This window comes from Thalassophryne amazonica, chromosome 4, assembly GCF_902500255.1.
Source record: "Thalassophryne amazonica chromosome 4, fThaAma1.1, whole genome shotgun sequence".
In the NCBI taxonomy this organism is placed as follows: Eukaryota; Metazoa; Chordata; class Actinopteri; order Batrachoidiformes; family Batrachoididae; genus Thalassophryne; species Thalassophryne amazonica.
The window spans coordinates 83,199,198-83,215,527 of record NC_047106.1 but is presented as its reverse complement, the minus strand read 5'-3'; the positions used below and the strand labels follow the sequence as shown (position 1 = coordinate 83,215,527).

Here is a 16,330-nt window from a genome sequence, read left to right as displayed (position 1 = left end):
TTGCCAGTGTAAACACAATGTACTTTAAGCATAATCTGTTAACTATACATCTAATAAGTACATGAGTAAACTGAAAGTATACGCATTTGTTTTTAGTTTAAAAGAGGTATACTGTTAGTAAACCTGTCAATGTCAGCTTTATTTATATAGCACATTTACGCAGTCAAAGACCTCCCAAAGTGCTTTACAATAAAATAGGCACAGCAATAAAAAAACAATAAAAGCAATAAAACAATAAAAAATAACAACAATGGTACAGTGGAATAAAACAGATAAAATACCCAATAAAAGTGGTTTTACTCAGCCAAAGGCCAAGGTGAGAGAAGGCTTTTGAAATCGGAGAGGCTATATTCACAGTCCACACTGAAAGGTAGCACGTTCCACAAAGTGGGAGCCACAACCGCAAAGGCTTGATCTCCTTGGATTTTTAAGAAGGTTCGAGGAATATCTAGAAGCGTGGTTCACTGACCTAACGCCTTTGGAGGGTTGGTGCAACCTAATAAGGTCAGACAAGTGTTCTGGGGCCAGCCCATTCAGAGACTTAAAAACAAATAAAAGAATCTTAAAATCAATCCTGTACTTAACCAGAAGCCAGTGAAGGGAAGAGAGCACCAGAGTTACAGCTGTATATAAAAAAGTTTGGGCACCCCTGATGATTTTCATGATTTTCCTTTATAAATCATTGGTTGTATGGATCAGAAATTTCAGTTAAATATATCATATAGCAGAAGAACACACTGATATTTGAGAAGTGAAGTGAAGTTTCTAGTATTTACAGAAAGTGTGCAATAATTATTTAAACAAAATTAAGCAGGTGCATAAATTTGGGCACCCTTGTCATTTTATTGATTTGAATAAATTTAGCACTAATTATTGGAACACAAAATTGGTTTAGTAAGCTCATTGACCCTTGACCTCCTTACACAGGTGAATCCAATCATGAGAAAGGGTATTTAAGGTGGCCATTTGCAAATGTTTCCCCTCTTTGCATCTCTTCTAATGAGTGGCAACATGGGAGCCTCTTAACAACTCTCAAATGACCTGAAAACAAAGGTTGTTCAACATCATGGTTTAGGGGAAGGATACAAAAAGCTATCTCAGAGATTTCAGCTGTCAGTTTCCACTGTGAGGAACATAGTGAGGAAATGGAAGAGCACAGACACAGTACTAGTTAAGGCCCGAAGTGGCAGGCCAAGAAAAATCTCAGATAAGCTGAAGTGAAGGATGGTGAGAACAGTCATAGTCAACCCACAGACCTGCTCCAAAGACCTACAATATGATCTTGCTGCAGATAGTGTGTTTGTGCATTGTTCAACTATGCAGCACACTTTGCACAAATAGATGCTGTATGATGCTGTAATGCAAAGGAAGCCTTTTCTGCATACACGCCACAAACAGAGTCGCTTGAGGTATGCTAAAGCACATTTGGACAAGCCAGCTTCGTTTTGGAATAAGGTGCTATGGACTGATGAAACTAAAATTGAGTTATTTGGACATAACAAGGGGCGGTATGCATGGCAGAAAAAGAACACAGCATTCCAAGAAAAACACTTGCTACCTACAGTAAAATTTGGAGGTGGTTCCATCATGCTGTGTGGCTGTGTGGCCAGTGCAGGTACTGGGAATCTTGTTAAAGTTGAGGGTCACATGGATTCCAGTCAATATCAGCAGACTCTTGAGAACAATGTTCATGAATCAGTAACAAAGTTGAAGTTGCACCAGGGCTGGATCTTTCAACAAGACAATGACCCTAAACACTGCTCAAAATCTACTGAGGCATTCATGCAGAGGAACAAGTACAACATTCTGGAATGGCCATCTCAGTCCCCAGACCTGAATATTATTGAAAATCTGTGGCATAAATTAAAATGTGTAAACAGCCCAGGTCCATCAGAGAGATAGCAGGCTATATGTCACTGAAAGCTGGGGTGATTTCATAATTAATGATGTGTCACGCGTGTGTCATATGTGGTGAGAGCTGTGTGACTTACCGGATGGCTGACTGCACCTCCACTGAGTTGTGTATGTGGTTGTCCTGATGGAGGTAGCCATATTTTTCCAGAAAAGCCTGCAATTATTAGGATGACAAACTTTCAGTTGAGAACAGAAACACTACAGCTGAATGCACAAATCCAACAAAGAGCTAAAGTGAGTCCTGCTTCAAACATACTGTGTATTCCGACTTAATAATAACAGTAATTCAGCACACAAAATATTCAAATAGAAAAAAATGAACAATTCCACAAACAAACACAGACAAAACTAGTGAGTCCAAAAGGGTGTGGGCTGAAGCAAAGCTTATTAGCGCCCATCCCTGCTAGTACAACAAGTCCAACAATTCTAATCAGTCATATTTACATAAATACTAATTCACTACTACATGTCGACACACAGACATACACATCAATATACTATTCACTTATATTTATATAGTACCAGATCACAAGAAAATCGAATCAAGGCACTTTACGCCAGTAAGAACTAACCTTACCAAAATACCTTACCTTAATAAAAGTGCTCTGAGAGCATAATATCCCCCCTTGGCAAATGCTGCTTTGGTACAAGTTCTTGCTGCTTTCTGATAACATTTCAAGGTATGTGATTGCTGTTTTTTGTTAGAATGGCCTAAGCACTGGGTCACCCCTCTGAGCCTGGTCTGCTTGAGGTTTCTTCCTCATTATCATCAGAGGGAGTTTTTCCTTACCACTGTCCCCTGTGTTCTTGTTCTAGGGGTTGGTCACGGAGGACCACTACAGCCTCCCTACGACAGCCCAGCGGAATACGCTCACAGAGGACCACTACAGCCTCCCTACGACAGCCCAGCGGAATACGCTCACAGAGGACCACTACAGCCTCCTCACGACAGCCCGTTTCACGTATTGTAACGGCAGACAAAAACTTTGTGGTCAACATAGGCGGCGAAGCTGGGCGCACTTCAACGGGCTGTCTCAAGGTAGCTCACCTCAAGCTTTACAGAGCTTTACACCCCCGACTCAACAGTGGCCCCCACAGCAGAGATCTGTGGCTCCTTTACACCACTGTGCCTCCAATGCTCCAGTACAGAGGACTCATAGTGGTTCTTCATCATGTTTTGCACAAAATTCACTATAACTGAGTGATCAGCTGTCTGTTTTCTAATCGGTTAACACACCCTGATGTGCGGAGCGCAAACAAGGGTCCTATGTCTTGCATGTGTTAACACGCGAGGCATGCAGTGTGTATTCTACACACACGAAGGTCGCTGTATGCCAGCTATGCAAATACCAAGCCGTCTCCACTTGTGGTTACAGGGTGCGCCCTGCCATACATGTGTTAACGAGCCGAGATGCTCATATTGATGACTTCCCGTCAGTGCCCCTGCAGGATGTGCAAATCAAGGACCCCTACGTGGGGTTGAGAAATTGTCTGTTTTCTTATCTGTGAACATAAAACTGTTTCCTGTAATTGCCAATGTGTACTCTGTGCATCATGCTGTCTCACCTACTGATGTTTCCTGTCTCCTTTGTATGTTCCTGTTGTACATACGACAGAGCTGCATATAAGGTCTGTGACATCTGTGAAATAAAGCTTCTACAATGATGATACTGGGGAGGTGATGATCTAGTGATTAAGCATTGGGCTTGAGACCAGAGGATCCTTGGTTCAAATCCCAGCCTGACTGGAAAATCACTAAGGGCACTTTGGGCAAGGCCCTTAATCCCCTAGTTGCTCCTGGTGTGTAGTGAGTGCCTTGTATGACAGCACCCTGACATCGGGGTGAATGTGAGTCATTATTATAAAGAGCTTTGAGCATCTGATGCAGATGGAAAAGCACTGTATAAATGCAGTCCATTTACTGAACGATGAATATGTCGAATTTACGAGTGAAATAAACGGTGCGTTTCCAAAATGAGGAAATTGTGTTTCCTTCATCCAACACAAATTATCGTGATTGCAGCTGAGACATGGAGATCCCAACGCAATCACAACTTCCACAACTTGAAGTTTCAAATCAAATCTGCTTCTGGTTTTTTTTTCTTAGAAAATCCTTCTCCACTCACTCCACCGCAGTGTTGTGTAACTTCTGATGCAAAATACAAAAATTGTAGTCAGAGAAGAATGTAACACCTTCAGAGTGGTCATGTGTGACTTGGTGGATATTACATAGACAAAACATAGTTATCATCATCAAAGTTCACCAGATTTGGAACAGAATGTCCTCACTGTATGCACAGAATGTGGGAAGTTGCAAGATGATGGCATTTATTATCTCTACTGGCCAGGAAGGGAGTACACAACTGCAATATGTCTGTGCATGCTACAAAATTTGGACTGAACATTGACCATATGGCATGACTAACTTTTAATGACCAACGTAAATGAAGTACGAGACATATTAAGTGAATTGGAAATGTAAATATCCATCTCCTGACTTGTCCAGAGTAAACACCATAAAAGTGATGATTTACTTTTATTATACTAAAGGCTTCAATATTTTTTAATTTAATTTATATCAGAGTTGTAATGATTACGTCCGCCAAGGATGTAATAAAATCATCTGCGTTTATTTATTTGTCTGTCTGTTCGCAAGATTACGTTAAAACTACTGCACAAATTTTGACAACATTTTCACCACAGATACATATTAGGCCATGGAAGACTCCAATACATTTTGGAGGTGATCTGGATCCAGATCTGGATTCTGGATTAAGATTTCACTTTATATAGGCTTTGAAGGATTACGTCAAAATTACTTCACAGATTCTCACCAAATTTGCACCACAGATATAGGGCATGTGTAACCACAGGACCTTCGTGGCGGAACGGCGGTGGGATCGAACCCGGACGGCTCGCACTAAAGACCATTCCTTTACCAGGTCAGCCAAAGGGGAATTCCCCGGTAGCCAAGCTAGCGGGAACGGCTTTTCAATCAGGACCCGGGACCTTCATCCCGCTACACATGGAAGACTCCACTGCATTTTAGAGGTGAGCTGGATCTGGACTGGCGGATGTCAGAAATCTCTGATTGCTCTTGTTTGATTTCAGTTTGAGGATAATTTTAGAAATCTTAATGCAGAGTCTGATTTTTTTGTGGGGGGGTGGGTGGGTGGTATACAGTAGTGTTCAGAATAATAGTAGTGCTATGTGACTAAAAAGATTAATCCAGGTTTTGAGTATATTTCTTATTGTTACATGGGAAACAAGGTACCAGTAGATTCAGTAGATTCTCACAAATCCAACAAGACCAAGCATTCATGATATGCACACTCTTAAGGCTATGAAATTGGGCTATTAGTAAAAAAAAAAAAGTAGAAAAGGGGGTGTTCACAATAATAGTAGCATCTGCTGTTGATGCTACAAACTCAAAACTGTTATGTTCAAACTGCTTTTTTTTTAGCAATCCTGTGAATCACTAAACTAGTATTTAGTTGTATAACCACAGTTTTTCATGATTTCTTCACATCTGCGAGGCATTAATTTTGTTGGTTTGGAACCAAGATTTTGCTCGTTTACTAGTGTGCTTGGGGTCATTGTCTTGTTGAAACACCCATTTCAAGGGTATGTCCTCTTCAGCATAAGGCAACATGACCTCTTCATGATACCTGGTATGCGATATATAGGCCCAACACCATAGTAGGAGAAACATGCCCATATCATGATGCTTGCACCACCATGCTTCACTGTGAACTGTGGCTTGAATTCAGAGTTTGGGGGTCGTCTCACAAACTGTCTGTGGCCCTTGGACCCCAAAAGAACTATTTTACTCTCATCAGTCCACAAAATATTCCTCCATTTCTCTTTAGGCCAGTTGATATGTTCTTTGGCAAATTGTAGCCTCTTCTGCACATGTCTTTTATTTAACAGAGGGACTTTGCGGGGGATTCTTGCAAATAAATTAGCTTCACACAGGCATCTTCTAACTGTCACAGCACTTACAGGTAACTCCAGACTGTCTTTGATCATCCTGGAGCTGATCAATGGGTGAGCCTTTGCTATTCTGGTTATTCTTCTATCCATTTTGATGGTTGTTTTCCGTTTTCCGCCACGCATCTCTGTTTTTTTTTTTTGTTTTGTTTTTTTGTCCATTTTAAAGCATTGGAGATCATTGTAGATGAACAGCCTATACTTTTTGCACCTGCATATAAGTTTTCCTCTCTCCCATCAACTTTTTAATCAATCAAACTACGCTGTTCTTCTGAACATTGTCTTGAATGTCCCATTTTCCTCAGGCTTTCAAAGAGAAAAACATGTTCAACAGGTGCTGGCTTCATCCTTACATAGGGGACACCTGATTCACACCTGTTTGTTCCACAAAATTGACAAACAGACTGAATGCCACACTACTATTACTGTGAACACCCCCTTTTCTACTTTTTTTTTTTACTAATAGCCCAATTTCATAGCCTTAAGAGTGTGCATATCATGAATGCTTGGTCTTGTTGGATTTGTGAGAATCTACTGAATCTACTGGTACCTTGTTTCCCATGTAACAATAAGAAATATACTCAAAACCTGGATTAATCTTTTTAGTCACATAGCACTACTATTATTCTGAACACTACCGTATGTGTTGAAAACAGCATAAATTAAAATGTGTCACCCAAGAGGGTGAATACTGTAAGGCACTGTAGCTTGAAATGAACTTGTCAGTTTCTTTCATTTCCAGAGCTTGGGTCTGGTGGTCACCAAATCCACTGTTGTTCTAAGTAAAACACACACACACACATTTCTGTGGATTGTAGACAGTGCTAGACCACCCACGGGAGAAGAAACCCTTGGGGGTGTCCCTGCTTGGATTTTTGTGAAATCATGCAAGAAGAAGAAGGAAAATAAAGCTGAATGTCATTAAAGTAATTAAAAATAAATAAATAAATAAAATGAACCACCTGGGTATGAGAACAGATGGTGATGATGCCCTGTGGCTTCACATTAGCCAAGTTGATAGTTTAACATGAGCTCTCAAACACAGGTCTCATCTCCACACAACTACGTTCATGTTCAGGCGACGGCAGACACAGCTTTGATTACAGATGTGGTAAAACTGAGGTAGAAATTAAAACGCAAAGATGACAGATGTTAGGAACCAAACAGGAATATGCATTGCAACACAAAAATGTTCATTTGTCTTATCAGACACACAACCATACAGTAAAAATGCCACATTTTACAACTGTGGAAAGTATGTGGGCAGAGAACAGGCACCTGACAAACTCATGTAGAGGTAAACCACAGTTGTATTATTTTTATTTTTTTTTATTTTTTGGTAAGTTTAAGACATATTCAATGACTTGGAAATATTTGTCTCATGCCGGTTTGTTCAAAGAAAAAAGTTGCATGAAAAACCAGTTTGTCCAGTTACTTATGGCACTTTGCTCACAACTTGTACCTGTCAAGAGAAATTACTGTGTTTCCATCCGTCAGTACAGCAAAAGCATGAAAAAAAATTTAGGAAGTGTAAACTTTTGAGAGTTTTACGCATCTTAAAACTCACAAATCACAAAACTCTCAAAATTGACATTTTTAGATTAATAATACCAGGATGTTAAAACTCTGCCTGCCAAAAGAAAAACAAAACAAAAACATGCATTTCTGACATTTATAAAGGTCTTTTTTCCCCAAACTTTTGGGTTTCAAGTAGGAAATTTACCACAAGCCCTGACATGGTCACGCTGCTCACTAGCAAAAAAACAAAACAACAAAACAAAAAAATGAGCTGCTTAAATGTGCAGCAATGTCTCAACTGTTTATTCATGTGACAAGTTAACTTCTGGTGAAAATAACGTGGGCTGACAGCCAAAAATCAGCTTAGTTGTGTCTCTTGCCCATATGAGCAATTTGGTTGTGTACAAATACTGTAAGCCCTTGATTTAATAAACTCTATACTTTCAGCACATCATTAAAGTTCTTTTGTGGTGTACCTCTGTACACCACAACACAAACCTGTTTGAGGCGTGTTGGGCAAGTATTCACAAGATGTTTAAGATTTGACATCAGCAATGTTCATTAGCCATTCAAATAAAATGCCAGCTGTCAGAATTGTCATGCAGTGTTGAATGTGGGTCAATGAAGGCTTTCAGTTTGCTCTTTGTGCTGCCATGTGCAGAAATCCAAGTAGTTCATACAAATTCGTACAAAATGTTTGCCAAGATTCAGATATTTTTTTTTTCCAGATGGAGGGGGGGTCTAGTCATCTTAGTCCACTTTTTTTTTATTTTTTTTTTTTTAAATATGCCACCAGTTTCAGAATTGTCACAAAGTTCTGTTGCCATAAGCATGCACCTGAAGCGCACTTTTATAGTGGTTATAAAACTCATCTTACTTATTTGTAAGACAAACTAATGAGCACCCCCAACCCCTCCAACTTTAACAGTAATTATTAAAGTTGCATCAGATAGGGCATTTAGCGTAAAACTTGTGCCAAATCAATATGCAGATCCACCTTGGATTTGCTGTGGCAACCCCGAGTGAAAACAAGGGAGCAGCCAAAGGGACTTATTTGTTTTTAACCACAAACTTTTATTTATGGGTTTGTATACATGACAATACAACAATTGCATCAGTCTCACTGTGCTTTTGAGTTTGTTGCTTGATTGTACTACATGGTACCTATATTCAAACAAGATATCAAAAACACACAAAAGCAAAAAGAATAAAGTAGAAGAAAAATGAGTAAAGAAAAATAATCAAAAACATCTCTTCTCACCTGAGATAATTCAGTTTTTCATCTTGGCCTAGAATGCTAGAATCTGATCCTAGAAACAGTATGGGGCATATATTTACTTAAACCATGGAACTGCATAGTGCACATTTTCAGTAGTCCACAGTTTCATCTGTTAGATCCACATCCTTTATAAAATTAACAAAGGGTCTCCAGATCTTCTCAAACAACTGTTGCTTGGATTTATGGATATATGTTATTCTTTCAAGTGGTAACCTCTGCTTTAACCACAGGGTGGTGCTGGGTCTGCTGACAGTTTTCCAGGTCAAGGCTACCCACTGTTTTGCTGTCAAGATGCTGAGATCTATAAATGCACATTCAGTTTTGCATAGTTATGCTTCTCTAGGTATAGAGCCAAAGTAATAATAATTATAATAATAACAAATAATTTTAGGTCTACCATAATTATTATTATCTTTTCAATTCTATTCTTTACCCCCTCCCAAAATATATTTATAGACATTGTATGAACTTTAGGCTAGCACATGCTTTTTCCCCTCACCAATAGGTACAGTCGGGCCTATGTCACTTCTGCATAGTTATGGTCGCCATTTTGGGTTGCAGCTGAAAACAAACTGTGTGCACACTCACAACCATTGCTGATATAGTCGTCTTTACTGCTGTTTATTCGCAAAGGCCTGCCGATTTGGTCATGCCAAATGGCGTAGGTACGGTTGGACATCCGAGTCCCTGATGTGTGTGCACATAGCAACACGCATAGTAACCAGCGAGCCACTGAAAATAAACTGCTGTCGCGCTCATTTCCTATCATGCTTGCATCGTTCTGCTACTTTTTTCTATGTAATATACACCAGTTTTCACAAAGAATGCCACCATGTGCTGCAGTAATAGTGCTTCAAAGGCTGTGGATCGCCACGGCCACAGCCAAAGCAGAAATGTAAAGTGTCTCGACCAGCCACGCCCCAGGCCAATGAGGGCGAAGTCAAAGCTTCATTTTGGCTCACCTCCTGCAGCTGCCTCTCTTGGTGAACCTGCTACAGCAGTAACCTCACCCAGAGAGTTCCTGCCTCCAGCTGACCTGAGTGACCATGAGGACTTGCCTTGTCCAACGTCACATTGACATGGAACAGGTGTCCTAAAAGGAAGAGTTGGAATGCCTGAAAGCGGAGAACTCACAGCTGAAGACAGAATGCGTTCCTGCAAGCCGAACAGAATGAGGAGAGAAGCAGAATGTGGCGCTTTGGGAGCTCAAAAAAAAAATGTACTTTTTGATCTTTTAACTTATTGTGGTTGGTACAGCCAACTGCAACACATGATCGTGCTATTTTCTGTGAAAACTGGTGTATATTAAGTAGAAAAAAACCTGCAGCAGAATGCTGCGAGCATGATGGACGTTAAGTAGGAAATGAGCATGACATGCTATGTGCGCGCGCATCAGGGACCCGGATGTCCGACCCTCACCTATGGTCATGACCGAAAGAACGAGATCGCGAGTACAAGCAGCCGAGATGAGTTTCCTCCGCAGGGTGGCTGGGCGCTCCCTTAGAAATAGGGTGAGGAGCTCGGTCACTCGGGAGGAGCTCGGAGTTGAGCCGCTGCTCCTCCATGTCAAAAGGAGTCAGTTGAGGTGGCTCGGGCATCTTTTCTGGATGCCCTCTGGACGCCTCGCTGGAGAGGTGTTCCGGGCATGTCCCATCGGGAGGAGGCCCCGGGGAAGACACAGGACACAATGGAGGGACTACGTCTCTCGGCTGGCTTGGGAACGCCTCGGGGTTCCCTCGGAGGAGCTGGGGGAGGTGTGTGTGGATCGGGAGGTCTGGGTGGCTTTGCTTGAGCTGCTGCCCCCACGACCCAATGCCAGATAAAGCGGAAGAAAATGGATGGATGGATGGATGAGCTTTAGGCTAGCACATGCTTTTTCCCCACTCTTGCTTAAAGTTTGTGTCAAATCTTCATTTCAGGACATTAACTTATGTTTTGAATTCTCTAGTGTGTTAGAGATCAACATGTTATAGAAATTTGATATGATGCCTTTTCTTAAGTTATCTTTAACCATTGCTTTTTCCAGGGGTGAATGGGGACATTTGTTAAGATTGCTTCGATTTGCTTTCACAAAACGTCTCATTTGAAAATATTTAAAGTAGTGTTTTGTTTTGTTTTTTAATCCAGATTAAATTTAGATTGTAATTCCCCAAAGGACATAAATACATACATACATCAGACTCTGGAGGATAGAGGTCATTAATTGTTTTAAGTCCTCTGGACACCCATGTTTTAAATATTGCATCTTCTCTTCCTGGTGCAAAAAGCCCATTACCCCACATTGGACCAAACTGTGACCATGACATTGGCGCTTTTAGAAACTTTTTCTTTTTTTAATCACACCAGATTCTAATCATGTGCCTCAGAATGGGATTCTTAATTTGTTTCTGCAGCTTTCTTACTGTATCAGGGCACGTAAATGCAGGAAGTGGTAGATTTAAATTCTGGGACTCCATTTCTACCCAGTGTGGATTCTCATTGTTTGAAAAAATAGCATTACATAATAGACCTCAGTTGTGCAGCCCAGTAGTACCACTTAAAGTTATGACAATTTAGACCTCCCTGATCAAGCGGTAAATAAAGCAGTGAGGAACATAATCCAGGCCTTCCTTTGTTCTGTATAAGACCCACTGGAGCTTTTTTAATCCACGCGAACAGTTCTGGAGGAGGCAGCAGAGGAATGTTTGTTGAATGTTGGTAATATGTTCATTTTCATATTATTAACTCTTCTCATTATTGATAATGGTAGTGACATCCCCATGTCAACTGACTTCTTAATGACTTCCCGCTTTTTCTGCATCCAGTGATAGGAACGCAGTATCTCTACTATCTTTCTTACAGTGAATAACAAGTACCCTTCTGACAATGACTGCCTTGCAGTTATGAATCCATTCTGATCTCTATTTATTATGCTTGGCAGGATTTTCTGCAGCCTTTTTGTTAGTAGCTTGCAGATTATCTTGAGGTCAGAATTTAATAAGATAATTGGTCTCAAATTTTTTTTTGCTTTCATCAGAGAGCTTACCAGACTTTGGCAACAAAGTAATTAAAGCTTGGTTCATGGAAGGTAAAAGACTGCTCTTCTCAAATGTTTCAGAATAAGAATAACTTTATTAATCCTCAAGGAAATCGTTTTGCCAGAGTGCTGAAAAGGTAAACATTGCTTTTCCTCGGGGCCCCAACCCACCCGACGCAACCAGGCACTGCCCCACGAATAGAGCCAGCCCCCATGTGGTGGTGGAAGAAGCCACCCGCGAGGCAGTCCGGCAAAGCAGACACCTTCCGGCAGGTTGGAAGAGGAGGGCGACTGCTCCCCCGGCCCCTATTCGTATTCCAGCCTGACTGACCCAGCCCTTACAGCCAATCGTTCTCAATTTAATTTAATTTATATAGCGCCAAATCACAACAGAGTTGCCTCAAGGCGCTTCACACAAGTAAGGTCTAACCTTACACCCTCAGAGTAGCAGTGGTAAGGGGAAAAACTCCCTCTCAGGAAGAAACCTCAAGCAGACCAGACTCAAAGGGGTGACCCTCTGCTTGGGCCATGCTACAGATATAAATTATAGAACAGTTCACAAAAGGAATATATACAAGAAATGCTGCTGGTGCACAGGACAGGAAGGTTTTCAGCACAAATACCACACCCATCTCTGGCTGGAGCTGCACCTTAGAGAGAAAAAACAGAATCAGGCATCAGAAAGACAAGAAATACAGTATAATTTGCCAGCATTAATCAACAAGAAAAACAGGATACTAAGGTGATCGCTGACCACTAGCCCTAAGCTTCACTAAAAGACCCAGAATTTTGGGAAAGTTGAGGCCACGGCCCGCACTGTTTCCTAAATAAAAAGCTCTCACTGCGGGGGTTCGCTCTCACTGCGGGGGTTCGCTCTCACTGCGGGGGTTCGCTCTCACTACGGTATTGTACCTGTTCCGGACCACAGCGGTGTTTTGCTGTATCTGTTAGCTGTTTAATCTGCACAGTTAGATTGATCTAGATTGATCTAGATAACTAGATAACAATTTGTTTCACAGTGTAATCTTCACGTGCCTTAACTAAAGCACTCCCTCTGCTGAATCACCTCTAAATTATTTACACATTATTCACTTTGTGTGTTTTTAGGAATCCGCTAGCTTAGCGCAGCTACTACCTCTTAGCCGGTTTAGTATGGCAGCTTCTCTTGTCTCTCCCGCACTTTTCTGCTCTGGGTGTGAAATGTTTAGTTATTCCTCGGCCTCCTTTAGCAGTAACGGTACTTGTAATAAGGGTATCTTATTCATAGCTTTGGAGGCCAGGCTGGGCGAATTGGAGACTAGGCTCCGCACCGTGGAAAATTCTGCAGCTAGCCAGGCCCCTGTAGTCGGTGCGGACCAAGGTAGCTTAGCTGCCGTTAGTTCCCCTCCGGCAGATCCCAAGCAGCCGGGAAAGCAGGCCGACTGGGTGACTGTGAGGAGGAAGCGTAGTCCTAAACAGAAGCCCCGTGTTCACCGCCAACCCGTTCACATTTCTAACCATTTTTCCCCACTCTGCGACACACCTGCCGAGGAACAAACTCTGGTTATTGGCGACTCTGTTTTGAGAAATGTGAAGTTAGCGACACCAGCAACCATAGTCAGTTGTCTTCCGGGGGCCAGAGCAGGTGACACTGAAGGAAATTTGAAACTGCTGGCTAAGGCTAAGCGTAAATTTGGTAAGATTGTAATTCACGTCGGCAGTAATGACACCCGGTTACGCCAATCAGAGGTCACTAAAATTAACATTGAATCGGTTTGTAACTTTGCAAAAACAATGTCGGACTCTGTAGTTTTCTCTGGGCCCCTCCCCAATCGGACCGGGAGTGACATGTTTAGCCGCATGTTCTCCTTGAATTGCTGTCTGTCTGAGTGGTGTCCAAAAAATGATGTGGGCTTCATAGATAATTGGCAAAGCTTCTGGGGAAAACCTGGTCTTGTTAGGAGAGACGGCATCCATCCCACTTTGGATGGATCAGCTCTCATTTCTAGAAATCTGGCCAATTTTCTTGGATCCTCCAAACCGTGACTATCCAGGGTCGGGACCAGGAAGCAGAGTTGTAGTCTTACACACCTCTCTGCAGCTTCTCTCCCCCTGCCATCCCCTCATTACCCCATCCCCGTAGAGACGGTGCCTGCTCCCAGACTACCAATAACCAGCAAAAATCTATTTAAGCATAAAAATTCAAAAGAAAAAATAATATAGCACCTTCAACTGCACCACAGACTAAAACAGTTAAATGTGGTCTATTAAACATTAGGTCTCTCTCTTCTAAGTCCCTGTTAGTAAATGATATAATAATTGATCAACATATTGATTTATTCTGCCTTACAGAAACCTGGTTACAGCAGGATGAATATGTTAGTTTAAATGAGTCAACACCCCTGAGTCACACTAACTGTCAGAACGCTCGTAGCACGGGCCGAGGCGGAGGATTAGCAGCAATCTTCCACTCCAGCTTATTAATTAATCAAAAATCCAGACAGAGCTTTAATTCATTTGAAAGCTTGACTCTTAGTCTTGTCCATTCAAATTGGAAGTCCCAAAAACCAGTTTTATTTGTTATTATCTATCGTCCACCTGGTCGTTACTGTGAGTTTCTCTGTGAATTTTCAGACCTTTTGTCTGACTTAGTGCTTAGCTCAGATAAGATAATTATAGTGAGCGATTTTAACATCCACACAGATGCTGAGAATGACAGCCTCAACACTGCATTTAAACTATTATTAGACTCAATTGGCTTTGCTCAAAATGTAAATGAGTCCACCCACCACTTTAATCATATCTTAGATCTTGTTCTGACTTATGGTATGGAAATTAAAGACTTAACAGTATTCCCTGAAAACTCCCTTCTGTCTGATAATTTCTTAATAACATTTACATTTACTCTGATGGACTACCCAGCAATGGGGAATAAGTTTCATTACACTAGAAGTCTTTCAGAAAGCGCTGTAACTAGGTTTAAGGATATGATTCCTTCTTTATGTTCTCTAATGCCATATACCAACACAGTGCAGAGTAGCTACCTAAACTCTGTGAGTGAAATAGAGTATCTCGTCAATAGTTTTACATCCTCATTGAAGACAACTTTGGATGCTGTAGCTCCTCTGAAAAAGAGAGCCTTAAATCAGAAGTGCCTGACTCCGTGGTATAACTCACAAACTCGCAGCTTAAAGCAGATAACCCGTAAGTTTGAGAGGAAATGGCGTCTCCCTAATTTAGAAGATCTTCACTTAGCCTGGAAAAAGAGTCTGTTGCTCTATAAAAAAGCCCTCCGTAAAGCTAGGACATCTTACTACTCATCACTAATTGAAGAAAATAAGAACCCCAGGTTTCTTTTCAGCACCGTAGCCAGGCTGACAAAGAGTCAGAGCTCTATTGAGCCGAGTATTCCTTTAACTTTAACTAGTAATGACTTCATGACTTTCTTTGCTAATAAAATTTTAACTATTAGAGAAAAAGTTACTCATAACCATCCCAAAGACATATCGTTATCTTTGGCTGCTTTCAGTGATGCCGGTATTTGGTTAGACTCTTTCTCTCCGATTGTTCTGTCTGAGTTATTTTCATTAGTTACTTCCTCCAAACCATCAACATGTCTATTAGACCCCATTCCTACCAGGCTGCTCAAGGAAGCCCTACCATTAATTAATGCTTCGATCTTAAATATGATCAATCTATCTTTATTAGTTGGCTATGTACCACAGGCTTTTAAGGTGGCAGTAATTAAACCATTACTTAAAAAGCCATCACTTGACCCAGCTATCTTAGCTAATTATAGGCCAATCTCCAACCTTCCTTTTCTCTCAAAAATTCTTGAAAGGGTAGTTGTAAAACAGCTAACTGATCATCTGCAAAGGAATGGTCTATTTGAAGAGTTTCAATCAGGTTTTAGAATTCATCATAGTACAGAAACAGTATTAGTGAAGGTTACAAATGATCACTGCGCTGCGGTGGTTTGAATCATATTTATCTAATAGATTACAATTTGTTCATGTAAATGGGGAATCTTCTTCACAGACTAAGGTTAATTATGGAGTTCCACAAAGTTCTGTGCTAGGACCAATTTTATTCACTTTATACATGCTTCCCTTAGGCAGTATTATTAGACGGCATTGCTTAAATTTTCATTGTTACGCAGATGATACCCAGCTTTATCTATCCATGAAGCCAGAGGACACACACCAATTAGCTAAACTGCAGGATTGTCTTACAGACATAAAGACATGGATGACCTCTAATTTCCTGCTTTTAAACTCAGATAAAACTGAAGTTATTGTACTTGGCCCCACAAATCTTAGAAACATGGTGTCTAACCAGATCCTTACTCTGGATGGCATTACCCTGACCTCTAGTAATACTGTGAGAAATCTTGGAATCATTTTTGATCAAGATATGTCATTCAATGCGCATATTAAACAAATATGTAGGACTGCTTTTTTGCATTTGCGCAATATCTCTAAAATTAGAAAGGTCTTGTCTCAGAGTCATGCTGAAAAACTAATTCATGCATTTATTTCCTCTAGGCTGGACTATTGTAATTCATTACTATCAGGTTGTCCTAAAAGTTCCCTGAAAAGCCTTCAGTTAATTCAAAATGCTGCAGCTAGAGTACT

The 16,330-nt window shown here is 41.0% G+C and overlaps 2 protein-coding genes across 2 annotated transcripts in view; both read right to left on the bottom strand.

The window, feature by feature from the left end:
- Positions 1 to 16,330, bottom strand: part of mmp28 (matrix metallopeptidase 28) — a 177,117-nt gene that overhangs the window by 155,957 nt on the left and 4,830 nt on the right. The window contains exon 2 of the mRNA XM_034168183.1: positions 1,992 to 2,068. Coding sequence (XP_034024074.1) covers positions 1,992 to 2,068 — 77 coding nt within the window. The remainder of the gene's footprint in view (positions 1 to 1,991; positions 2,069 to 16,330) is intronic.
- taf15 (TAF15 RNA polymerase II, TATA box binding protein (TBP)-associated factor) overlaps positions 4,025 to 16,330 on the bottom strand; it is a 52,241-nt gene continuing 39,935 nt past the window's right edge. The window contains exons 17-18 of the transcript XR_004560085.1: positions 6,182 to 6,189; positions 4,025 to 4,035 (exon numbers count right to left, since the gene is read on the bottom strand). The gene's annotated coding sequence lies outside the window, so the exon portion shown is untranslated. The remainder of the gene's footprint in view (positions 4,036 to 6,181; positions 6,190 to 16,330) is intronic.